The 19,441-nt window shown below is 39.4% G+C and overlaps 1 protein-coding gene across 1 annotated transcript; it reads left to right on the forward strand.

Moving 5' to 3' along the window:
- The first annotated feature begins 75 nt into the window (after positions 1-75).
- Positions 76-18,721, forward strand: LOC119788282 (TNF receptor-associated factor 2-like). Its single transcript, XM_038292520.1, has 11 exons — positions 76-324; positions 2,625-2,834; positions 5,389-5,467; positions 5,765-5,863; positions 7,665-7,826; positions 7,941-8,015; positions 9,166-9,240; positions 10,340-10,909; positions 14,293-14,470; positions 14,715-14,863; positions 15,596-18,721. Exons 2-11 carry the CDS (start codon positions 2,647-2,649, stop codon positions 15,812-15,814), a joined length of 1,794 nt encoding a protein of 597 aa, XP_038148448.1. The 5' UTR covers positions 76-324; positions 2,625-2,646; the 3' UTR covers positions 15,815-18,721.
- The last annotated feature ends 720 nt before the right edge of the window (positions 18,722-19,441 follow it).

Consider the following 19,441-nt stretch of genomic DNA (forward strand, 5'->3'; position numbering starts at 1 on the left):
CCCCAGCCAATCAGCGGGCCCGCCTTCTCTTCGGTCCCCAGCCAATCAGCGGACCACCTTCCCAGCTCGTCTGCCTGTCAACCCGCGTTCAGCCCCCCCGCATGACGTAACGCCCAGTCTGAAAGTGCAATGGCGATATTGGACAATAACAGCCATCGCGTTTGGGGACCACATCTGTATTATGTGGCTAACATTGAAAAAAACACCTCGAGCCGGATGCGACACCACATATAATATCGGCACAGCCCACGAGCGTGAGTCTGCAAGCTGGGAAGGGGATTTCACTGCCTCGGCGCGGGATGACAGTTTAGACTAAATCCGCTGGTAAGTGCGAACTCCCCTGCTCCTTACAACATTTACAAAGAAAAAGAAATATTTTTCTGTTAAATTGTTGGTCACAGAAAGCAAGCTTCACATTTTAAAGGGGCGTGGCTGCCTGCTGAGGGTACCACTCACTAAAGGATGCTGATAGCTTAGCAACAGCGACAAGGAAGGAGAGAAGCAAGAAGAGGAACAGAGACAATGGATGTGCAGCCTGGCTGCTCCGTTTCTGGGCAGGCTGAAAGGAAAAAAACAGGGGAGATCCCCAGCAGTCTGTTCCTGCTGAAGAGGATGGAGCCATGGATGCAGAGTGGAAATGTAAACAAAGGGTGTGGGCCTCTCAGCTGGCATCCTACAGGAGAAGGAAACACTATTCATTACAGAGAAAACCTTAAAGACATGGTACAATATCTCTGCAGCTTTAAGGAAAATATGAAATAAATGCAAAACTTTATTATTCTTTTTACCTTAAATACTAACACAAAGTGATCAACCCCTAAATAGGAACATGTTTGAGATAAGCCACTAATTTAGTAAATATTTATCAAGATGGAGCCCTTTATTGTTCTATCGCTTTAAAAAAGGTAAAAGAAAACTAGAATTTTCATCACCTGAGTGTTTAGAAATCATACCAAAGTCAGAACAACTGAGCTTTGTTTCCTAAAACTTGACATAATTTCACATGCAAACCTTTTGCTTAATGAGCAACTGGTTCCAGACATAAACAAACTATACAATCTGTCATCCACACACCAGAGGGTGCTGCAGAGAAGGCTTAATAAAAGCAATTAAATATGGTTTATTTACAAACTGTTGATTAATGTATAGATTAAATTACAACAATATAACATATATTAGGGTCACTGATTGATAGTTGCTTTTAACTATATACAAGTAAGTGAGCTCAGCACACAGATTATGGAGAAAAAAAAGCCAAGGCATGTTTACAATAGCTAAAAAAACATTTATTATCATATTACAGATGAAAAAGAGATGATAATGATAGCAATCTCCATAGGTCAGTAGGAGATATTTTGGGGTACACCCTGGTCTGATGGCCTTTACAGGGCAATATGACATTCAACAAACCATCTATACCATAATCAGACCTAGGAACATTTATAAAACCCACACACACACTGGAAGAACATGGGTGCTCCATGCAGACAGGCCACCGTCTGGCATTTGAATCCAACACCTTCATTTCATAGGATAGCAGTGCAAAGCATAAGCAGAAATATGCACAACGAGATGGAAAGGAAGGGAAGGTAATGAAATTCCAGTTCTCCCAGTTGGAGAACAACCACTAGATCTTGAATGCTGTTGTTCTTCAAAGATGTCAGGTTCTGGTGATCATGATTTCTCTTTTCAAATCTTTGTCGACTCATCTTTATAGTAACACTTTGTTAATCAACATGTTGATTTGATTAAAACATTCTGACTCTTAAATTTGCATTATTTGCTCCACTTATAAAATTTCTCCAAGTCTAGATTTTGAGACTCTCCACTGCCCTCTTCGTCTTAGATGCCACAGAGTTTTAGGTCTTGTCTCTGCTTCAGACATTGCAGATCTATAATTTTCCTAATCTTTATGTGGATTTAGATGTGTTCTTTAACTCAGGGTTATGCTAAAAAGAGGTAGCCCCACATCATGATGCTGCCACCGCCATATGTCACTGTGGGTGGGTCGTGTGATGATGTGCATTGACCTTCCTCCTCTCCTCTGGGATTTTGGCCGAAGAGTTCAAGTTTTGTTCCTTCCCACTGTGATAGATGCTCCTTTGATCTTTTTTCAGATTTAAATAAGGCCAGGATGCTTTATTTGGTTGAAAATAATTGAAGAATAGAAAAAAGCTTATTTTCTCTTCTAGAACAAAGCCTCAATTTTCTAAGCAATTCTGGAACTCATTCAAAGTTGCTGGAATTTCCTAACTTCTTCTGATATGGGGCTTCAACTGTAACTGTGCCTTGATCGAATATATAAAGATAGGAAATTTAGTTTTGTGAAAAAACACCGAAGCTGCGTTTACTGCAAAGCAAATTGTAAAAGCCTGTATAATTATTGATAAGTATAGTTGAGGTTCTATGGTGCTGTGGGTCAACTTCTCTCCAGGACCCAGAATTCCTAGTTAAAAAGAATCGTTAAACTGTGCTAGAAAAATACTTTTACTTTAAGAGCTTCTAATTTTGCCATCGAGTAATGAATGACCTATACACCCAGAGAAATACATCTAAGTGTCTTCAATCTTTATTAAAAGTCAAGGTTATTTTTCTCTGCTCTGCTTTGTTTGGACCTTTTCCAGGTGTGACGTGTAAACAGACGCCATGGCCACACAGGAACCGTCCCCTCCGTCGTCCATGGAGAGCAATAAACCCGGCTACCCCAAGAAAATCCTGGGCAACAAGCTGGAGGACAAGCACCTGTGCAACTGCTGCCACAATATCCTGAGACGGCCCTTTCAAGCCCAGTGTGGACATCGCTTCTGCTCCTACTGCTTCAACAGGACTGTGAGGTCAGAGGCCCCAAAATATCACAATTTGCTATTGTTTCTGTCAAAGTTCTTCATTTGTGTACCCCATAAATAAAATCAGCGGAAGGTATTATATGTTTAAAATACCTTCAGATATATTTGTTAGAATTTTTTAAACTTGCACTTTAAAGTGTTTAAACTTTTGATTTTATCCCGCAGCATCATTTTGAGACCTACAGAACTGTAAGCTAAGGCACCAAGCAGCTCACTGACTAAATTACTGGTGAATTCAGAGTCAGATATTTCCCTCAGGAGGTGGTGGAGACCAGCAACAGAAAGCAATAAAATTGATCTGGAGCTGCATTTCATTGAGACAAAATTCATGGGTTTGTTTTATGACTGTGATCCATAAGGAGGGGAATGGCTGCAACAAATGAGAAGAATTCAAGCTTATAACTATTACATTTTCTACATCCAGATGATGTACATTTATCACGTTTATTCTGTTTTTATTGTCTGAAGGCCTGCAGGCTGGTGAACTTATTTTTGTGAAGAATCCATCAGTGAACTTCTACATTGGCTCTCGTTTTTTTTTTTTTTTTTTTTTTTTTTTTTTTTATGCTTTAAAGTAATAAAGCTTGGAAACCTATATATATAAAATTAGGACCCAGAACCAGCTCCTCCGATCAACTGATGGTGACAAATATTTTTTTTATTCTCAAAAAAAAGCTTATAAAGAAATAATGAGGTTACATAAAATCTTTTTTGTTTCTATCTTTTATTTCCTTCCTATTCGACATGCAGTATTCTCACATTCTCACAAACTGGTTTGGCTTTTTAAAAGTTTATTTAGCGGTAAAATGCATAAGGCTCAATGCGTTGCAGGTAGAGACAGAAAAATATGGAGCCTGAAATTTCCCCTCATCCTTCGTCAGCAAATGGCTCTATCACTATAAAGAAATCTGTGACTCTCTCCTGAAGAACACGCCTCAAGCCGCAGGTACAGCTTAACGTCGATCGCTCTTAGCTGCAGGCATCCTGCTCTCTGTGCAGGCCGTCGCTCTGATGTCTCAAAACTCAGTAGTTTCAGTAGGGGGTCTGTGTTTTGTATCTTTCCTAGATAAAATTATAGCTAGGACCTCTCCAAGGTAACGTTACGAGACTCGCTGTTTCTAATAGTTTTTTTACATGAATAAATAGACAATTCTGCTGTAGAACTTTAACTGCTAAAGAAAGATTTTGACCGTAACATTTTGTGCTCATACCAGCAGGAGTCTGTGAATAGGATCAGTTGTGGCAGGAGCAGGTATGGAAAGCCAAAAGTGCCACAAATTCAATACTTTAAAAACCTGCTATATTTCTATTTGTAAATGGGAAAATTTAGATGTTAAATGCATACAAATATTTTGTATCCTAAATAAATCTACACTTAACTGTGCCGTAGGAGATCTTGGAAAAGCGGTTCCAGCAGGCTATATTTTTGAAAATGCACAACCATGCGTCTCCCTTCAGACCCCCCCTCGAAACCACGCCTTCAAAACAGATGAATGTCTGTCGAGGTGTTCGGATGTTTCCGAGATCGATAATGAAGCAAGCCTTCCGAGTGCTCATAATAAGAGCTAACAACAACATAACAGTGGCTAGCTTCCCATGACAATTTAGTAGCAATCTCAACAGCAGGAACTGCTTTGTTGCTATTGCCCAATTGAACCATTGTTTCCAAAAGGCTGAAAGTTTCAAAAAGGATAACAACTAGTGCCATCAGTGACTTGGCAACATTCAAACCACAGGGATTTAAATATTTTAACAAGTCGAAGGCCGTCTTGATAGCGACATTGCGATACGGGAGTGAACAGCTAGAGCAGCAACGCTTGTGGTTGCAAAACAAACCCATGTAGGAAATCGAGCAAAAGCATACCCAAACAAGCAAAACATGTTTTTTACAAAGCATTACATTGACAGCATGGGCTTTGATGGTCAAAGTCATGTTTCCTTGAACGAAGTTGAGTGAAGCCAGAATAGCGGGTGGAGGATAGAGGGGTCTTAACAAGTCCTTGCTTTGTTGGTGTCGAGTTTGGTAGTTGCCGACCGCGTTGTCATAACCAACAAAAAACACACGGGAATCACAATTAGTACCGTATAGAGCTACTAGAGAGTAACTCGCAGACCGACCATGGCCATAGGTAACGTGACTGAGTTCAAGTGATGTCACTGGTCCTCCCGCCTGCACGAGCATTGGGGGGTCGATTCGTTCATGTGTTTTTTTTAAATCTGCTCCCGATGTTTTCTGATTCAATGTCAGATTCCGTATTGTTACAAAAATTAATCTCAGCTTGTTAAAACAAAGAATTATACTTAGCGGCCTCTACGGGGATCTGCTAAGCAAATGTTTGAAAGCTGCTCATCGAAGACGAGTTCAGACCGAATCAGTCGGTCAAAAGAAAAAATAATATCCGTGTAGTGTATTTTCTTCTCTTTATATATTAAACTGACCATAATTTGCTATAAGGGAGCATAAAGGATATAAATTCTTACCCTCCTTTATGACTGCCTGCTGATGCATGTATTTAGAGATTTTTTTTTTAAATCTTTGCAGTAATGGACCCCAGAAATGCAACGCCTGCATTAAAGAAGATATTTTCGAGGAGCCTACATCGGTTTTGAAACAAGGATGCGTGAGTATAGCTACATGTTAGGAATGAATGCTTACCTTATTGCCAAAGCTTTGATTTTAGGCCCTTTTTCTTCAACCTTTCGGTGTAAATGCTAGTTTAATATTCCTAATGTTCTGGAAGCTTTAAGATGATTGTAAAGAAATCATTAACAATTACATCACAATTATTATCATGATCGTAGAATTTAGAACATTTACAACTGTATGATTTTGTTGTATTTTTTTACTTTTTATGGTAATTTTAAAGAATAAAATCTGACGAAATGTTTGTCCTGTTTTATTCTTCAATGTTTTCCAGGCATTTCCTGACAACGCTGTAAGAAGGGAAGTTGAAAGCTTGTCCGCTGTTTGTATCAATGAAGACTGTACTTGGAAAGGCACTATTAAAGAGTACGAGGTAAACTGGGAATAGGCGTTGCACGCAACACAGTGTAGGACACTATTTATTTCTGAATTTGGATCTTGCATGTTTATCTAGAATGAGCCGATGATTCCTCTGCTTTGCTATTGCTGCTGTCCCACTGAAAACACGGGTTTTTTTAAAACCCGGGTAGACCCGCTAACAATCGGCTTTTGGCGATTCTCCCCCATCACTGTCCCCCATCACTGCATTTCTTAATCACACTGGGTGAGAATCGATGATGTCAACAGTGCGACGGAAATCAGGTTTTTCTACAGCATGCCAATCAGAACCATTTAAACACAAGTCGCTAGCCAAGTCATTTTACCTCTCTAGAGACGCGCTTTTAGTGGCAGTTCCCACTGCCATTAAAAGCTGATTTTTCCCAGGTTTAAACTGGTTTTTCAGCCAGTGTGAAAGGGGTATATAAGAGCATTGGAAGTCGCCAATAGAGACTGAAGTGGTTTTGGCATAAACAGCGTAAATCTGTAAGGTATAATTTTTTTTGATGGTGTGCTATCAAGACTGGTCAAGGAAACATAGAATATCTGTGATGTTTTCAAGACATTCCCACAGTTCCTCCATGTTAAACTGTCATTCATGAATCCACACTGCAGCAATCTTAGGCTCCGCCTCCAAGTCCAAACAACGGCCGTTTCTCAATTCCTAAGGACGCAAAATATGGACCCGTGTTCTTGCCAAGTATGTTTTTGACAAAAACACAGTAACACAGTGAGGGAATAATTATCAAATAAACCCAATTCAAAAAAACATTTTGCCAAATAAAACAAAAAACTGCCATCAGAGCCAGTGGTAATTCACACACGGCTATGCCGAGAGAGGGCTACTGCAGACGGGCTAACATTAGCCCTGGCTGTGGTTGCCCTCTGAGCTCGGCTGATTGTCATGCTCCTCTTAACATTGGAACTTATTTTATCCACTAAATCAGTCAATTTACAAACTGTATGCATATTGAGAAACGGCCAGGAACAGATTTTGGGAAAAAAAAGTACAAACAAAACAGATCAAATCTGAAATGGCTTATTTCTGGTATAAAGTCTTATTATTATTATTATTATATAATTGTAACAAACTTAAAGGACCCAATTTAGCTTCATACCTTTAAGCCCAATGGCCTCCTGATCAGTAATGTTATCCTAGCACTCACAATAAATCCATCCATCTATCAGTAGAACCCACAACAGGTTTTTCAATCAGGTATTATTCTTGTCTGCTTATCGTTGGAGGGCACTGGAATGTTTACCTCTCCATTACTGCTCCAGCACCTGACAGGAAGTCCTGCATTTTACCTGATTTTTTAAAGCAATCATTGGTTTCCTAACTAAATCTGCATAATAGATGTTTACTAACATCCAGCAGCAATGAAGGTAGTGATGAAGGCTCTCACGTTTTCAGCTGTGTTTGCTGTCTGTTAAACTGTTTGTGAGGTAAAAGGTAGAGGTTAAGCATATAATGAATATAGAATAAATAAACCGGTAGTTTCAATCAGGGAATGGTATGTGCATCTGTTAATGCGCAAACTGTGTTTATACTGTAAATAGTGTATTTGGGGGAATTTCCAAGTGCATGCCTTTACGCATGCAGAGTACAGCAGGGCCCTAATCTTTTTAATGACTCCTCACTGTTTGTTTGGTCTGTTGCACTGCAACTAGAGGAGGGATCAGAATCAAAACCTTTAAAGTAGCAGAAATGTTTGCACAGTTCCTTCATGTATTTGCATAGCTGAGGGTGTTACCGATCTGCCGCTTCCCTTCAGCATGAGCTCCTCTTCCCACAGATGAATCACGAGGGGAAGTGTGAGTTTATGATCATCCCCTGCCCCTCCTGCAAAGAACGGATCCGCTTCAACGAGCAGGAGCGCCACAACGAGCGGGAGTGCCCGGAGAGGACGCTCAATTGCAAGTACTGCAAGGAGCCGTTTCACTTCAAAAACATCAAGGTTGGAAATCATTCATTTAGATTTGTTGAGGGGAAGGGGCACAGGGTGGCTTCCAGCTCTGTGTTAGTAAGCTTGTTTGCAGCTAAAAGAATTGTGACCCTTTGGTTTTTTTAGGCGCATGATGAGATCTGCCCTAAGTATCCGATGATCTGTGAAGGCTGTGCCAAGAAAAAAATACCCAGGGAGAAGGTACCATTGGAAAATACAATATTATCTTAATACTTCTCAAGATACTAATACAAAAATGTATGTTTAAATTGTTATCCAAGAAACAGGTCAGAGAAACAAACTTATGGAAAAAAATCATTAGAATTTGGAGAGTTTAATACCTATTGAATTATTAAAAGCATTAATCCGTCTGTCCTTCAGTCTGTCCCTCCATCCATCCGTCCGTCCATCCATAAATCCGTCCATCCATCCATCAGTCTATCCATCCATACATCAATCCGTCTGTCTATCCATCAAGCCGCCAATCCATCCATCCATCTGTCCATCCATCAATCTGTCCGTCCATTAATCCATCCATCCATCCATCTGTCCAACTGTCCATCAATACATCTGCCCATCTGTCCATCCATCCATCAAGATGTCCATCCATAAGTCTGTCCATCCATACATCTGTCCATCCATCCATTAATTCATCCATCCATCCGTCTTTCCAACCGTCCATCAATACATCTGCCCATCTGTCCATCCATCGTTCAAGACGTCAATCAATCCGTCTGTCCACCCATCCATCAATCTGTCCGTCCATCACTCTGTCCCTCCATCCATTCGTCCATCCATCCATCTTTCCGTCCATTCATCCATCAAGCCATCCATTAATCCATCCATCCATCCGTCTGTCCAACTGTCCATCAATACATCTGTCCATCCATCCATCAAGATGTCCATCCATCTGTCTGTCCATCCATACATCTGTCTATCCATCCATTAATCCATCCATCCGTCTGTCTTACCGTCCATCAATACATCTGCCCATCTGTCCATCCATCCATCCGTCCATCTTTCCGTCCGTCAATCCATCAACCCATCCGTCCTTCTGTCCGTCCTGCCATCCATCCCTCCATCCAACTGTCTGTTCATCTATCTATCCTTCTGTCCATCTGTTTGTCTATCCATCCATCCATCTGCGTCTATCCATCCACCTGTCTGTCCATCCATAGGTAAAAAAAGGAAGACTTTGATACAATAATTTTAAGAAGTCTTTTTTTTTTTTTCTTTTAAGTGACAATAAAACATTAGTTAGTGAGAATTGTCTTCAGTGTTGGTTTGTTGCTTGCTGAAACTTTCCAAGTCTGTTGAATATTATAAAATAATGTCTCTCTTTTTACTTTAGTATGTGGACCATATCAAACTCTGCAGTAAATTCCGAACTCCATGTCGATTTCATGTCGTTGGATGTGACATGTCTGTAAGTAGCCCCAAGATTTATCCCTTAGTTAAATGTCCAGATTTTGTCCCTGTGGTAACAGTTAAAAGTCACATTTTGGCATGTTGCAATACATTTATAATGTAGTGTTTATTCTTTCCGAGTAATTTCTAAAAGGCTTGTTCAACTTCATCTATTCTGGTACCCCTTAAAAGAATGCATCTCATCCAACACCCTTTAGAGGTAATTTAATAAGTCAATAGAGTCCATCTGTGTTAAATTAAGAATCAGCATAAATACAGCCCTGTTGAAGGAGTTGATAGAGTCATAAAGACCAACTTCCAAGTAACACAGGAGGCATTTATAGAGAAGTTTGCTGCAGGTTTTGCTCATAAAACAGTTACCATACCTCTGAACATCACACAGCTCAGCTTAAGGTCAGAGAACTGTGCACAGGGCCCTTGGTACCTCTGGATGAGTTACAGAAACCCATAGCTTAGTAAGGAGGGTTAAATCAATCAAACAACCATCCACTTTGCAATACACAAATCTACTCTTAAAGACATTTCGACAAGAAGTTAATCATAGTAAATAAGAAGAAAGATGTTAGGACGTCAGAATTTTGCCAAAAGTGCTCATGTGTAATAAATACTCATAACAAGCAGTTTTATTTACAACATATGCATGTAGACTCCTCTCCAGGTGGTTACTGAACATCTAATGTGTGCAGATTCAATGCCATAAGACCCCCAAACTGTCAAAGGCATGTCTTAGTTTTTATATGCCTGTAGATTCTCCTTTATTCATCTTTGGAGCTGTTTCTGTGCACTCATGTCAACTTTTATCACTTTAAGGGTGAAACCAACCGAAGAAAGTAAACTGCCTGTGATTTGGCTACTTTTTAGGACATCTTGCCTGTGATGTTTTACTCCTAGTTCTGGCTAGATTTCAGAATAATAGCAGTTTTTTTAAAGAGTAGATTTCTGACTTTATATCCAACATCCAATTCTGTCATCAGTTGACCATATTATAAACAAAATTCTAGATACAAAAGAAAAAGAAAGCTTAATATTAGCAGCAAACTGATTAGAAATCTAATGTACTTTCCTCAATATTATTCATTATCTTTCCATTTCTTTAGGTTGAGAAAGAGAAGATTCATGATCATGAACGCGCTTACGCCTATGAGCACCTTAACCTGCTCCTGCACTACATTATGGGGATGAAAGTGAGCATGGAGGGCCTGCAGCCCCAGGGACTGGAAATAGCCGGACACAAACTGTTAGAACTCCAACAATCCCTCAGGGAACTTGAGGCCAGAGTCTCCCAGCTCAGCACCACCTCCTCTGGGCCTCCCGTGCAGGGAGCTGCCGCCTCCTCTTCCTCCTCCTCTGGCACCGGCCCCTCTGGCCCACCTGCATCGGCTCCTCTCCCTCCACCTCCAACTCTTCCTCCAACTCTCTCTGTGTCTACCTCGTTCACACCCCTGCCCAGCTCAGTGGGCGCAGCACTGGAGCTTCAGCTCCACAGTGAGAAGACCAAGGTGGCCGAGCTTGGCCGCAGATGCACCGAACTCGAGGTCAAAGCGGGGACGTTCGAAAATGTGGTGTGTGTTCTTAACCGAGAGGTGGAGAGGTTTGCCACAACCATGGAGGCCAGCAACCGGCAGCATAAACTGGACCAAGACAAGATTGAGGCTCTTAGTAATAAGGTAGGACATCAGTTGTGGGAGTGATGCAGCACCAGTGGCGAACTCTTCCTGCCAAAGTTCTCTAACGAAAAGTAAATGTAATTTATATTTACTCCAGAAAAGTACCACTTGTAAGTATTTTCCCACAGTTCAAATTTAAAATCCATATGTGGAAGTTTGAGGCATCTTTGGCTCTACTCGGGGCCTTCACTAAACACCTTAAAGATGGCGACAGATTACGTACTCAGATATGTCCCAAAACGGTTGTAAACGAGTTTTATATAATGCTTTGCTCAGAAACCCAGCTGGCTGCCATTAGCAATATAAGATGATAATAATGTGTTTAATATATCCTCTTAACATTTGCAGCCTGGGTGAAGTTTTAAAAACCATATTTATTAGAATAAAACATTTGAACATCATAGGATTCTTTGAAAAGTTTTATTGTTAACTTATTTTGCCCACTCTATGATCACCCAGGGTGCCATTATTAGGATTAGCTTCTTGTCTTGGTTGATTAATTTCTACCTTGATTTCTTTAGACTTGATGTTGCTGAGTAGATGTTTTCAAAAGGGGAGTGGCGTCCTAGTGGTTAGGGCATAGAGCTTGGAATCCTGAGGTTCATGGTTCGAGCAAGACCCTTAACCTCACACTGCTCCACGGGCGCCCCACGATTGTGCTCTCCAAGTGGTTGGCTTAAATGCAGATGTAGATTTATCCAATGTGAGATCAATAAAGTTCAATTATTATAGTATTATTTTATTAAATCCCAAAATACAAAAATGTGTTTTTCTGCTTAACCTCACCTAAAGTAAAGAAAACAAACTAAACCTGAAAGAACCTTGTATGGCCGACCAAGCATTCAATTCTCAAATCTGAACTATAGTTTGGTTATTTGCTGATGTTGTTAGGCAGAACTGCATAAGTTTTGACCCAATAAGAGCTTAATATGAGATATAAAAATTTTTTTTTAGCTTGTATTGATGCAAGCCGCTTTTTGCAAAAACTTGCTTATAGAAGTACTGTAGAGAGGGTCAGATGTGTTGCTGCAATGGTCATGTGACCTGGCTTTGAGTCTGAGCTAACCTTAAATGCTTCTACTTTTCTCTATAGAAATATGTTGACTGACAGTATAGTAAATACAAAGTGCTTGAGGTAAAAATACATTTTTCATTGGAGAAAAGTTTTGTATGTTCATTGCCAGTTTAATTTAAAAAATATGCTGGTAAGAAATTTGTCTGGAAAAACTGACGTAATTGGAGTTTTCCCATCAGGGGTGATTGAAGAGTTTCCCATTGTTCAACTTGGAAATTTGGACTTTGAGGGAAAGTAGAAAGTAGACCTGGAAAGTAGAGCTAGTCCTTGTTTTGTATGTCTGTAGTAGATTTTAAGTCTTCATCCTCAAGTTCTAAGTAGAAACAGTCAAGTCAGAGTCAGTATTTAAAACAGGTGACTCAGGTCTAAAACCTCAAATTTCAAGTACGTATATTTTAAAAGTGAAAAAGAAAAACAGATCCTTTAATGTCTAACTTTAAAAACATGAAATGAGGGCCGCAGCTGTGATTCAGGGTTAAAAAGGATAGAAATAAAGGCCACTAGTGCCTAAAAAAACAAACAACCCAAACATCACAACATAAAACGACTGTAAATGGACATTTGCTAAGGTGAAGTTAGTTAAAGTTGCGATCTCACTGCACAAGAAAAGTGTCTCCTGCTGTTTCTTACCAAACTTCATATGTCATATAAAGTAGGTTTGGCATATTGCATTTAGATTTTTTTTAAGTCGTTTAGAATTTAAGAAATAACTGTTGTCTCTGTTGATCTTGTTTTTGTTTATTGTACAGTTTTAATCTTCATAATTTGATTGGCTATACTGCAGCTCACTCACACATACGTACAAAGGGTGAAAAGACCAAGACACAGTCTACGTTTGTTAATATGTGAGGAGTGAAATCAATTAATGGTATTCACTAGTTAATTAATGAGTGTTTTAAACTTTATATCTTCAAGTACACAAGTCATTGGTGAAAATTTCCAATTAAAGTCGCATGTCTCTGAACATTTTTTTTAAGTCTTAAGTCACAAAATGAATGAGTTAAGTCTGCCTCGAGTCCTAATCATGTGACTCATGCCCCTCCTGTGGAATGCACCATTTAAAATGGGCTCCAAATAGCAGTTGACCAGAAAAATATCAATTTGTGTTGCTTAAACTGAGCTAAAACAGGGAAAAGGTTGCTGATTTAAATCACCATCATCCATCATAAAATGTAAAATGAATTTAGAATTAGAAATTATAATTTGCAGACTAATTATGTTTATCATACAAGCATCGTGTAATTTGTTTTTGTCAGATGTTTAGGGTTTGATAGCCTGGCCAGCCAGACTGACTGACACAGGGCGTAAATTGATCTGGTATAAGGCTCAAGACTTAGCGGTCTAAAACAGATCAGACCAATCACAGAGCAGGAGGCGGGCTGCGCTTTTCTTTAGCCGCAACAATCAAGACTGCAGCTCAATAGAGTGATCTTTAAATGATGCCCAACTGGCTGCTGTAAGCAGATTTCTTTACAGAAAATACATTTCTGCATTACCTCCATATTTTGCCTTTGAAATTTGCCCTACCTACTCCTTTCCTGACAGAACATAAGACAGTCTGGCTGGTTAGGTAAGATATAATCCATACACAAACTCTTGCATTCATTGATTTAATTTCAACATGTTACAGACAGCATATTGTGTTGTTTGTTTTGTGCAGAATTATGTATTTAGTTTCCACCTATAGCACAATGTATTGCTGCAAGCACTTGAATATATTGCTAAATGAGGCAGTAAAGTTCAACTTGCACCGTATACAAAGTCCCATAATGCAGCATATTAAGTGCATCTGATAAGGATTCTCATTTTTTAACAATATATAGTTATGACTTATTTAAACCATTAAACATGTTGTGGGAAAAAAAGTTGTCACCTATTCACTGCAGTTAAATAAACGAAGATTGATGGATTTCACTCAGTCTGCATTTTATTACATCTTTGCAAAGAAAGAACAAGACCTCATACCCTCCATATTGCCTGGTAATCAGCCCTGTTCTGATCTGGGCAGCGTTCGTTCCCCCATACTTACAATAATGGAAACCAGTCAGAGTCAAAACAAATGACAGACACTATGGTTAAACAGTAACAGGTTATGAATAAACCTTTTGAAAGAAGTGTGTTATGGGAACAAATATGTCTTTGTCTACAAACACCCCTTACTCAGGCATTGTGTGGCCCTGCAGGTTGAAACAGACTGAGTAAAAAAACCTAAATAGCATAAATCCATATATGAAATTAAATAAATCTAAATTTTCCGACCACAAAAGTTAACATTGAAAGTTTGGTAATGGCTGCCCTACTTTTCCAGGTGCGACAGCTGGAGAGGACCGTGGGGCTGAAAGACCTCACGGTGGTCGAGATGGAGGGCCGGCTGAGGGAAATGTCTGCCACTACTTTTGATGGCGTCTTCATCTGGAGGATTTCAGACTTTGCCAAAAAACGACAAGATGCCATCGCTGGTCGGGCTCCTGCCATGTTCTCACCAGGTAAGAATATTTTTTTATAATAAATGTTTTCATTGATCAGCTAGTAGATTCTAATGGAGAAGCATCAGTGTCATCTTTGCTCTTTTGCAAAATGCACCTTTTGTTTAATGAAAAGATGAAATGTAATGTAGAGTTAGAAGCCTAAAGTACACATTTAAACTTTCCCAACAACAGCTTTGGGTGAGAAAATCTATTTCCTCAAAGACTTTCTACCAAATATCTGTTTTTTTTTTTTTTTTTAAAGCTTTTTATACTAGCAAGTATGGCTATAAGATGTGCCTGCGGATCTATCTGAATGGAGATGGGACGGGGCGTGGCAGCCACCTTTCTCTCTTCTTTGTGGTGATGAGAGGACTGAGTGACGCGCTGCTCAAATGGCCCTTCAACCAGAAGGTAAGAAACAACAAAAAAAAAAAAAAAAAAGGCAACCTTGTGTTGCAAAAAGATTTTAAATGCAATTTCAGCACAATTTAAGCCAAGGCAACACTTTATTTTTTACCATAAGAATATGTTTAATTTATTGCTCTGATTGTAGATTAAAGGCTGTAGGCAGGTTCTCATTTGTTATACAGACCAACACACATTTATTTAAATTGTATATTTTCCTGTTTATCCAATTTTTAACAGTGGCTCAGAGAAACTGGTCTCTATGAGCAGTGGGCTGCCATTGTGAAGCGCCCAGGGAGCAGTGTGGGGTCAAGGGTTTTGCTCAGGAATCCAGAGTGGAGGCTGTGGGGATCAAACTGGGTACTTGCAACCTTCTCAGAGCGCAAGCTTACTTCTCTAACCACTAGGCCAACACTCCCCCTATCTTATTAAGATATATAGATACAATTTATGAGGGTTAAGGAGGACAGCTAATATATACAAAATTGGAGACTGTAAAGCTCCTTGGTTTCTGCATTTGTTACGCACCATGTATGGTCCTAACCCAAACCTGCAGAATCAATACATATGTCACTCTAACATGGCTGGGACCAGATACTACAGGAGAGCAGCAAAACGATCCAAATATGTCAAAGATCTGCCAGATGTTTTACACATTTCCTTAGATTAACACCTTTTTATGGTTTTCCGACATGAGTTGAGTATATAAAGTGGATCTCTGACATATTTTAACCCCAGGTAACGCTGATGCTACTGGACCAGAGCAACAGGGAGCACATCATCGACGCCTTCCGACCCGATGTCACCTCCTCTTCCTTTCAAAGACCCGTGAGCGAGATGAACATTGCCAGCGGCTGCCCCCTCTTCTGCCCGCTGTCCAAGCTAGATGGCAAGAACTCATACATCCGCGACGACACCATCTTCATCAAAGCTATCGTGGACCTCACCGGCCTCTAGACGTCGTTATGTTACGGTTTGGTGACCAGGCTGCTCCCTGACCATTCAAGGCTCCTTTTCTGGTCAGTCATGGTCCCGTCAGGGCTCCGTTGGGGGGCATTGTACTGTCCCTTTGCCCCTCGCAGGAGAAGGACGTGCTCGCGGCCGTATGCTGCACGTGGCTGCTGAGTCCAGACGGTGCTGGCATTGTCATACCTGGTGGTATCTGTGTGAGAGCCACCCTCATTGATGTACATTATGGGTGCAATCTTTTTCTTTTTAACATCTACCCCAACGGGGCGAACATCCTCTTTTTTGAGCAGCAGCGGGGCGTGATTTTCGTGGTGTTAGCAGAGAGACGTTTCTTGCAACAGGTTGAAGAGAATTCTTATTTTTAATCTTCTAAAATTGTGAGCTTTCAGCTTGTGGAGATTGTCTTAGAACAGGATTGTAGATTATTAATAGCTTGTGTGGTTATTCTGAGAGAGCTGGCTTGCTATAGAGGTAGAGCTTCGTGCAGTTTTTCCTTATCGAAGGTCAATATGGATATCGTGAGCTTGCTTATGTTGAGTGAATTTGCATAGACAAACGTGGAGTTACGTTACAAATAAGATAACCAGCTTCTTTTTTGGGTTTCTTCGCAAACTTGCATGCCGCTGGAGATTTTTTTTGTTTCTTTTAACCCGACAACTCCTGCGCTCAAATTAGCTTCACGAAAAGTTAGTTATTAAAATGGGTGATTTAGCTATCCGTGATGGTGGACATTGCCTGCATGTCTTTGGAACCAGGCTATTTACATGTAGAGTTGCGTGTTTGTTGCTGTTTAGGGTTCGGTGGTTCTGATCGGTGGTTTGGTACATCTGTGGAAGATACAGCGGAGTTACCAAGGAGTCAGGGCAGCTTGCCAGTCAAGCCTGAGGCATAACACTTGCATGGAGTTCTCCTGCAGGATTTGCTCACTCGCTCACAACTCAACACATAGTACTGTGCCCCACCACAGACGTAGGTGAACACAGATTCACAGGAGTTAAGGAGATGTTTGTCTGTACTCATAGTTTCCAGTGCATACCGTACTTGTTTCTGCTGCTCTGAGACAGAATACTGATGCAAAACTATTAGGTCAGTTTAAATAAACCTTTCAGAGATTGTAAAGCATTGTTGTAGGTCTCAGACCGTTTCTGACAATATTTATTGCTGATTGATGTTTAATGAAAACAACAGTGCTTTCCCCTTTTTTGCAGTGACACACATTTAACACACCTGCTTATGCTGTCATACTTCAATTCGTGCACTAGATGTCGCTGTTGGTGTGTGTTTCTCATGCTGGGGTGTCGAGGTTGCTGTTGGCCTGTTTGGAAACCAGTTTTGAGCTGTATTGAAACCTCTCTGTGCATGGGAGGCTTCAATTCATTTTTGCTACGGAGTTTCGAGCCGGTTTACTCCGTGAGCCGCGCGCGGAAAGCCTTTATTTGTATTTGTTCGGATGAGAATACGTGAAAATAGAATAGTTATTATGTTATATCCGGCACTGCTCCACACCGGCAGGTGCCTATATATTTATAGCAATGTATAAATATGTATCTTTCATATCATAATGTTGAAATAATCTATATATTGATGTTAATATACACAAGATGTTATATTAAACATAGTATTACTGAATACATTATTAATTCTATAATTATAGAGCAACTTTTTGTTGGATGGTTTGAACAGGCCAGGACAACCTTTTTTTGTGCAGTGAGGACTTCTAGAGTGCAATATATGATCACATATAACCATCTTAGCTTAAAGGATTTAAACAGGTCACACTATTTGTTGCCATTTGTTTACATTACTCATTATGGCGCTGATGAGTCGGACCAGTTTTGAACTTTCTACAGAAATTGGGTTCTTTTTGGACCGTAAAACAGACAATTTCATCAATACAAGACACTTTAGCCGCTTGTTGTTTGCCAAGCTAGCACCTAGCTAGCAAGGAGAACCATTTAACTGAAATTGTTACTTTATACACCGTTTTTGTTTGGAACTTTAAAAACTTTTTTAATAACGTCTTTAAGGATGTAAAAAGTCACTTTCTTAAACCTTGAGTGTGCTTGTACCGTGCCAAAATCTAATATTACCTCTATATGCTAACAATGTACTGCGAGATGTATTTTATGTTCTATGCTAAGATACGGTGCCAAATATGTTTTTATCAAGTTGGGATTTCTATGTTGGCAAGCATGATGCTTTTTTTTATACGATGCATGGGGCCATTACTACTAGAAGTAACTCATTTAAACCCATAAATTGGTCCTCATATGACAGAAGTTTCTGAATGTACGCATTAATTCTGCAGTTTTTCTTATTTTGGAACTTTCCTTGTCGGTCGATGCAAAAGACTGGAACCAACTTTATTTGTGCACTTTGTATCACTTGTCAGCAGGGTATATACATATTTTGTTGATTATGTACCTTGAAATCAGAGCTATTGATATATCATATATATTAGCGAAGCACGATATTATTGGCATGATACCGGTATCGGCCGATATATTAACTTACATTATTGACTACCTATTGGATACCAACAATTCTATGAATATAACCCACTTTCTACTTTTTTGGTAAGGATTACGCCTGCACCAGCGAGTCACCTGATGCAGGGGTGTCACACAGATGCTAAAATAAATGAATTGTTTAGTTTTTTTTTACTAAAGAAACAGCCAAACGGTTATTTGTAATAAATGCACTGGACATGAGGGAACAAACCACATAGTAAGTAGGTAAGGAATAAAATATCACTATCTGTTGTCGGCCAGTATCAGCCAAAATTTCAATATTGTGCATCCCTAATAAATATATATATTTATTCAATATGTTGATGATTGTTGTACCATGCTAAAACAGCTCTTAATGTCTGTAATAAAGTTTGTTGGGTTTTGATGTCTGAGCGTTTTTTTTTTTGTGTGTTTTATTCTAAAATAAAACTATTATTAATTTTAGAAGTTATATTTGCAGAGCTGCCGACTCTTGAGATGGACACATGGTGAGAGGATGGGGTTAGTATTCATATGTGAAAACAACTGTGAGAAACGAGTCGAAAATAGATTTCGGTTAGAAATATTTTGTAATCAAGGCAGCTGAATAAGCTTTCTAGCCAGTGTGTATTTTTATTTTTAACATTAATGGTATTGATAAAAAAAAAAAAAATCTAACTCTAAATGAAAACAATGTAGTCAATTAATATTTTTTTTTTTTATACTTGTTAATATTAAAATTTAAGCTAAAAAAAAGCTTGTTTAAATGATGTCATAATTGTTTATTATTGTGGTTTATTAATGAGGAGCAGTTGGAAAACTTTCAACGCAATTTTTCTTTTTGCACATTTGGTCTAATCGTTTGTTCAGAGGCCATAACATTTACTGACCTTTATTTTTTTGTAATATTGTTTTGTAGGAACAACACAGCAGTCAGTAATCAACCCTTTTCCACTTTTTAATACCATTTTTCTTTATTATTTTTTTCTATTTCATTTAGAATACATTGGAGTGTTTGAATGAAGCAATTAGGCACATTTCTTCTTGTCCTAAATACCATGAGATGTTTAGTGCAGTTAACTCCCTTTTCTTAGTGTTTCCCGCTAGCTTTTCATATTACAGCATT

Source organism: Cyprinodon tularosa, unplaced genomic scaffold (assembly GCF_016077235.1).
Source record: "Cyprinodon tularosa strain WSP-4 unplaced genomic scaffold, ASM1607723v1 ctg313, whole genome shotgun sequence".
In the NCBI taxonomy this organism is placed as follows: domain Eukaryota; kingdom Metazoa; phylum Chordata; class Actinopteri; order Cyprinodontiformes; family Cyprinodontidae; genus Cyprinodon; species Cyprinodon tularosa.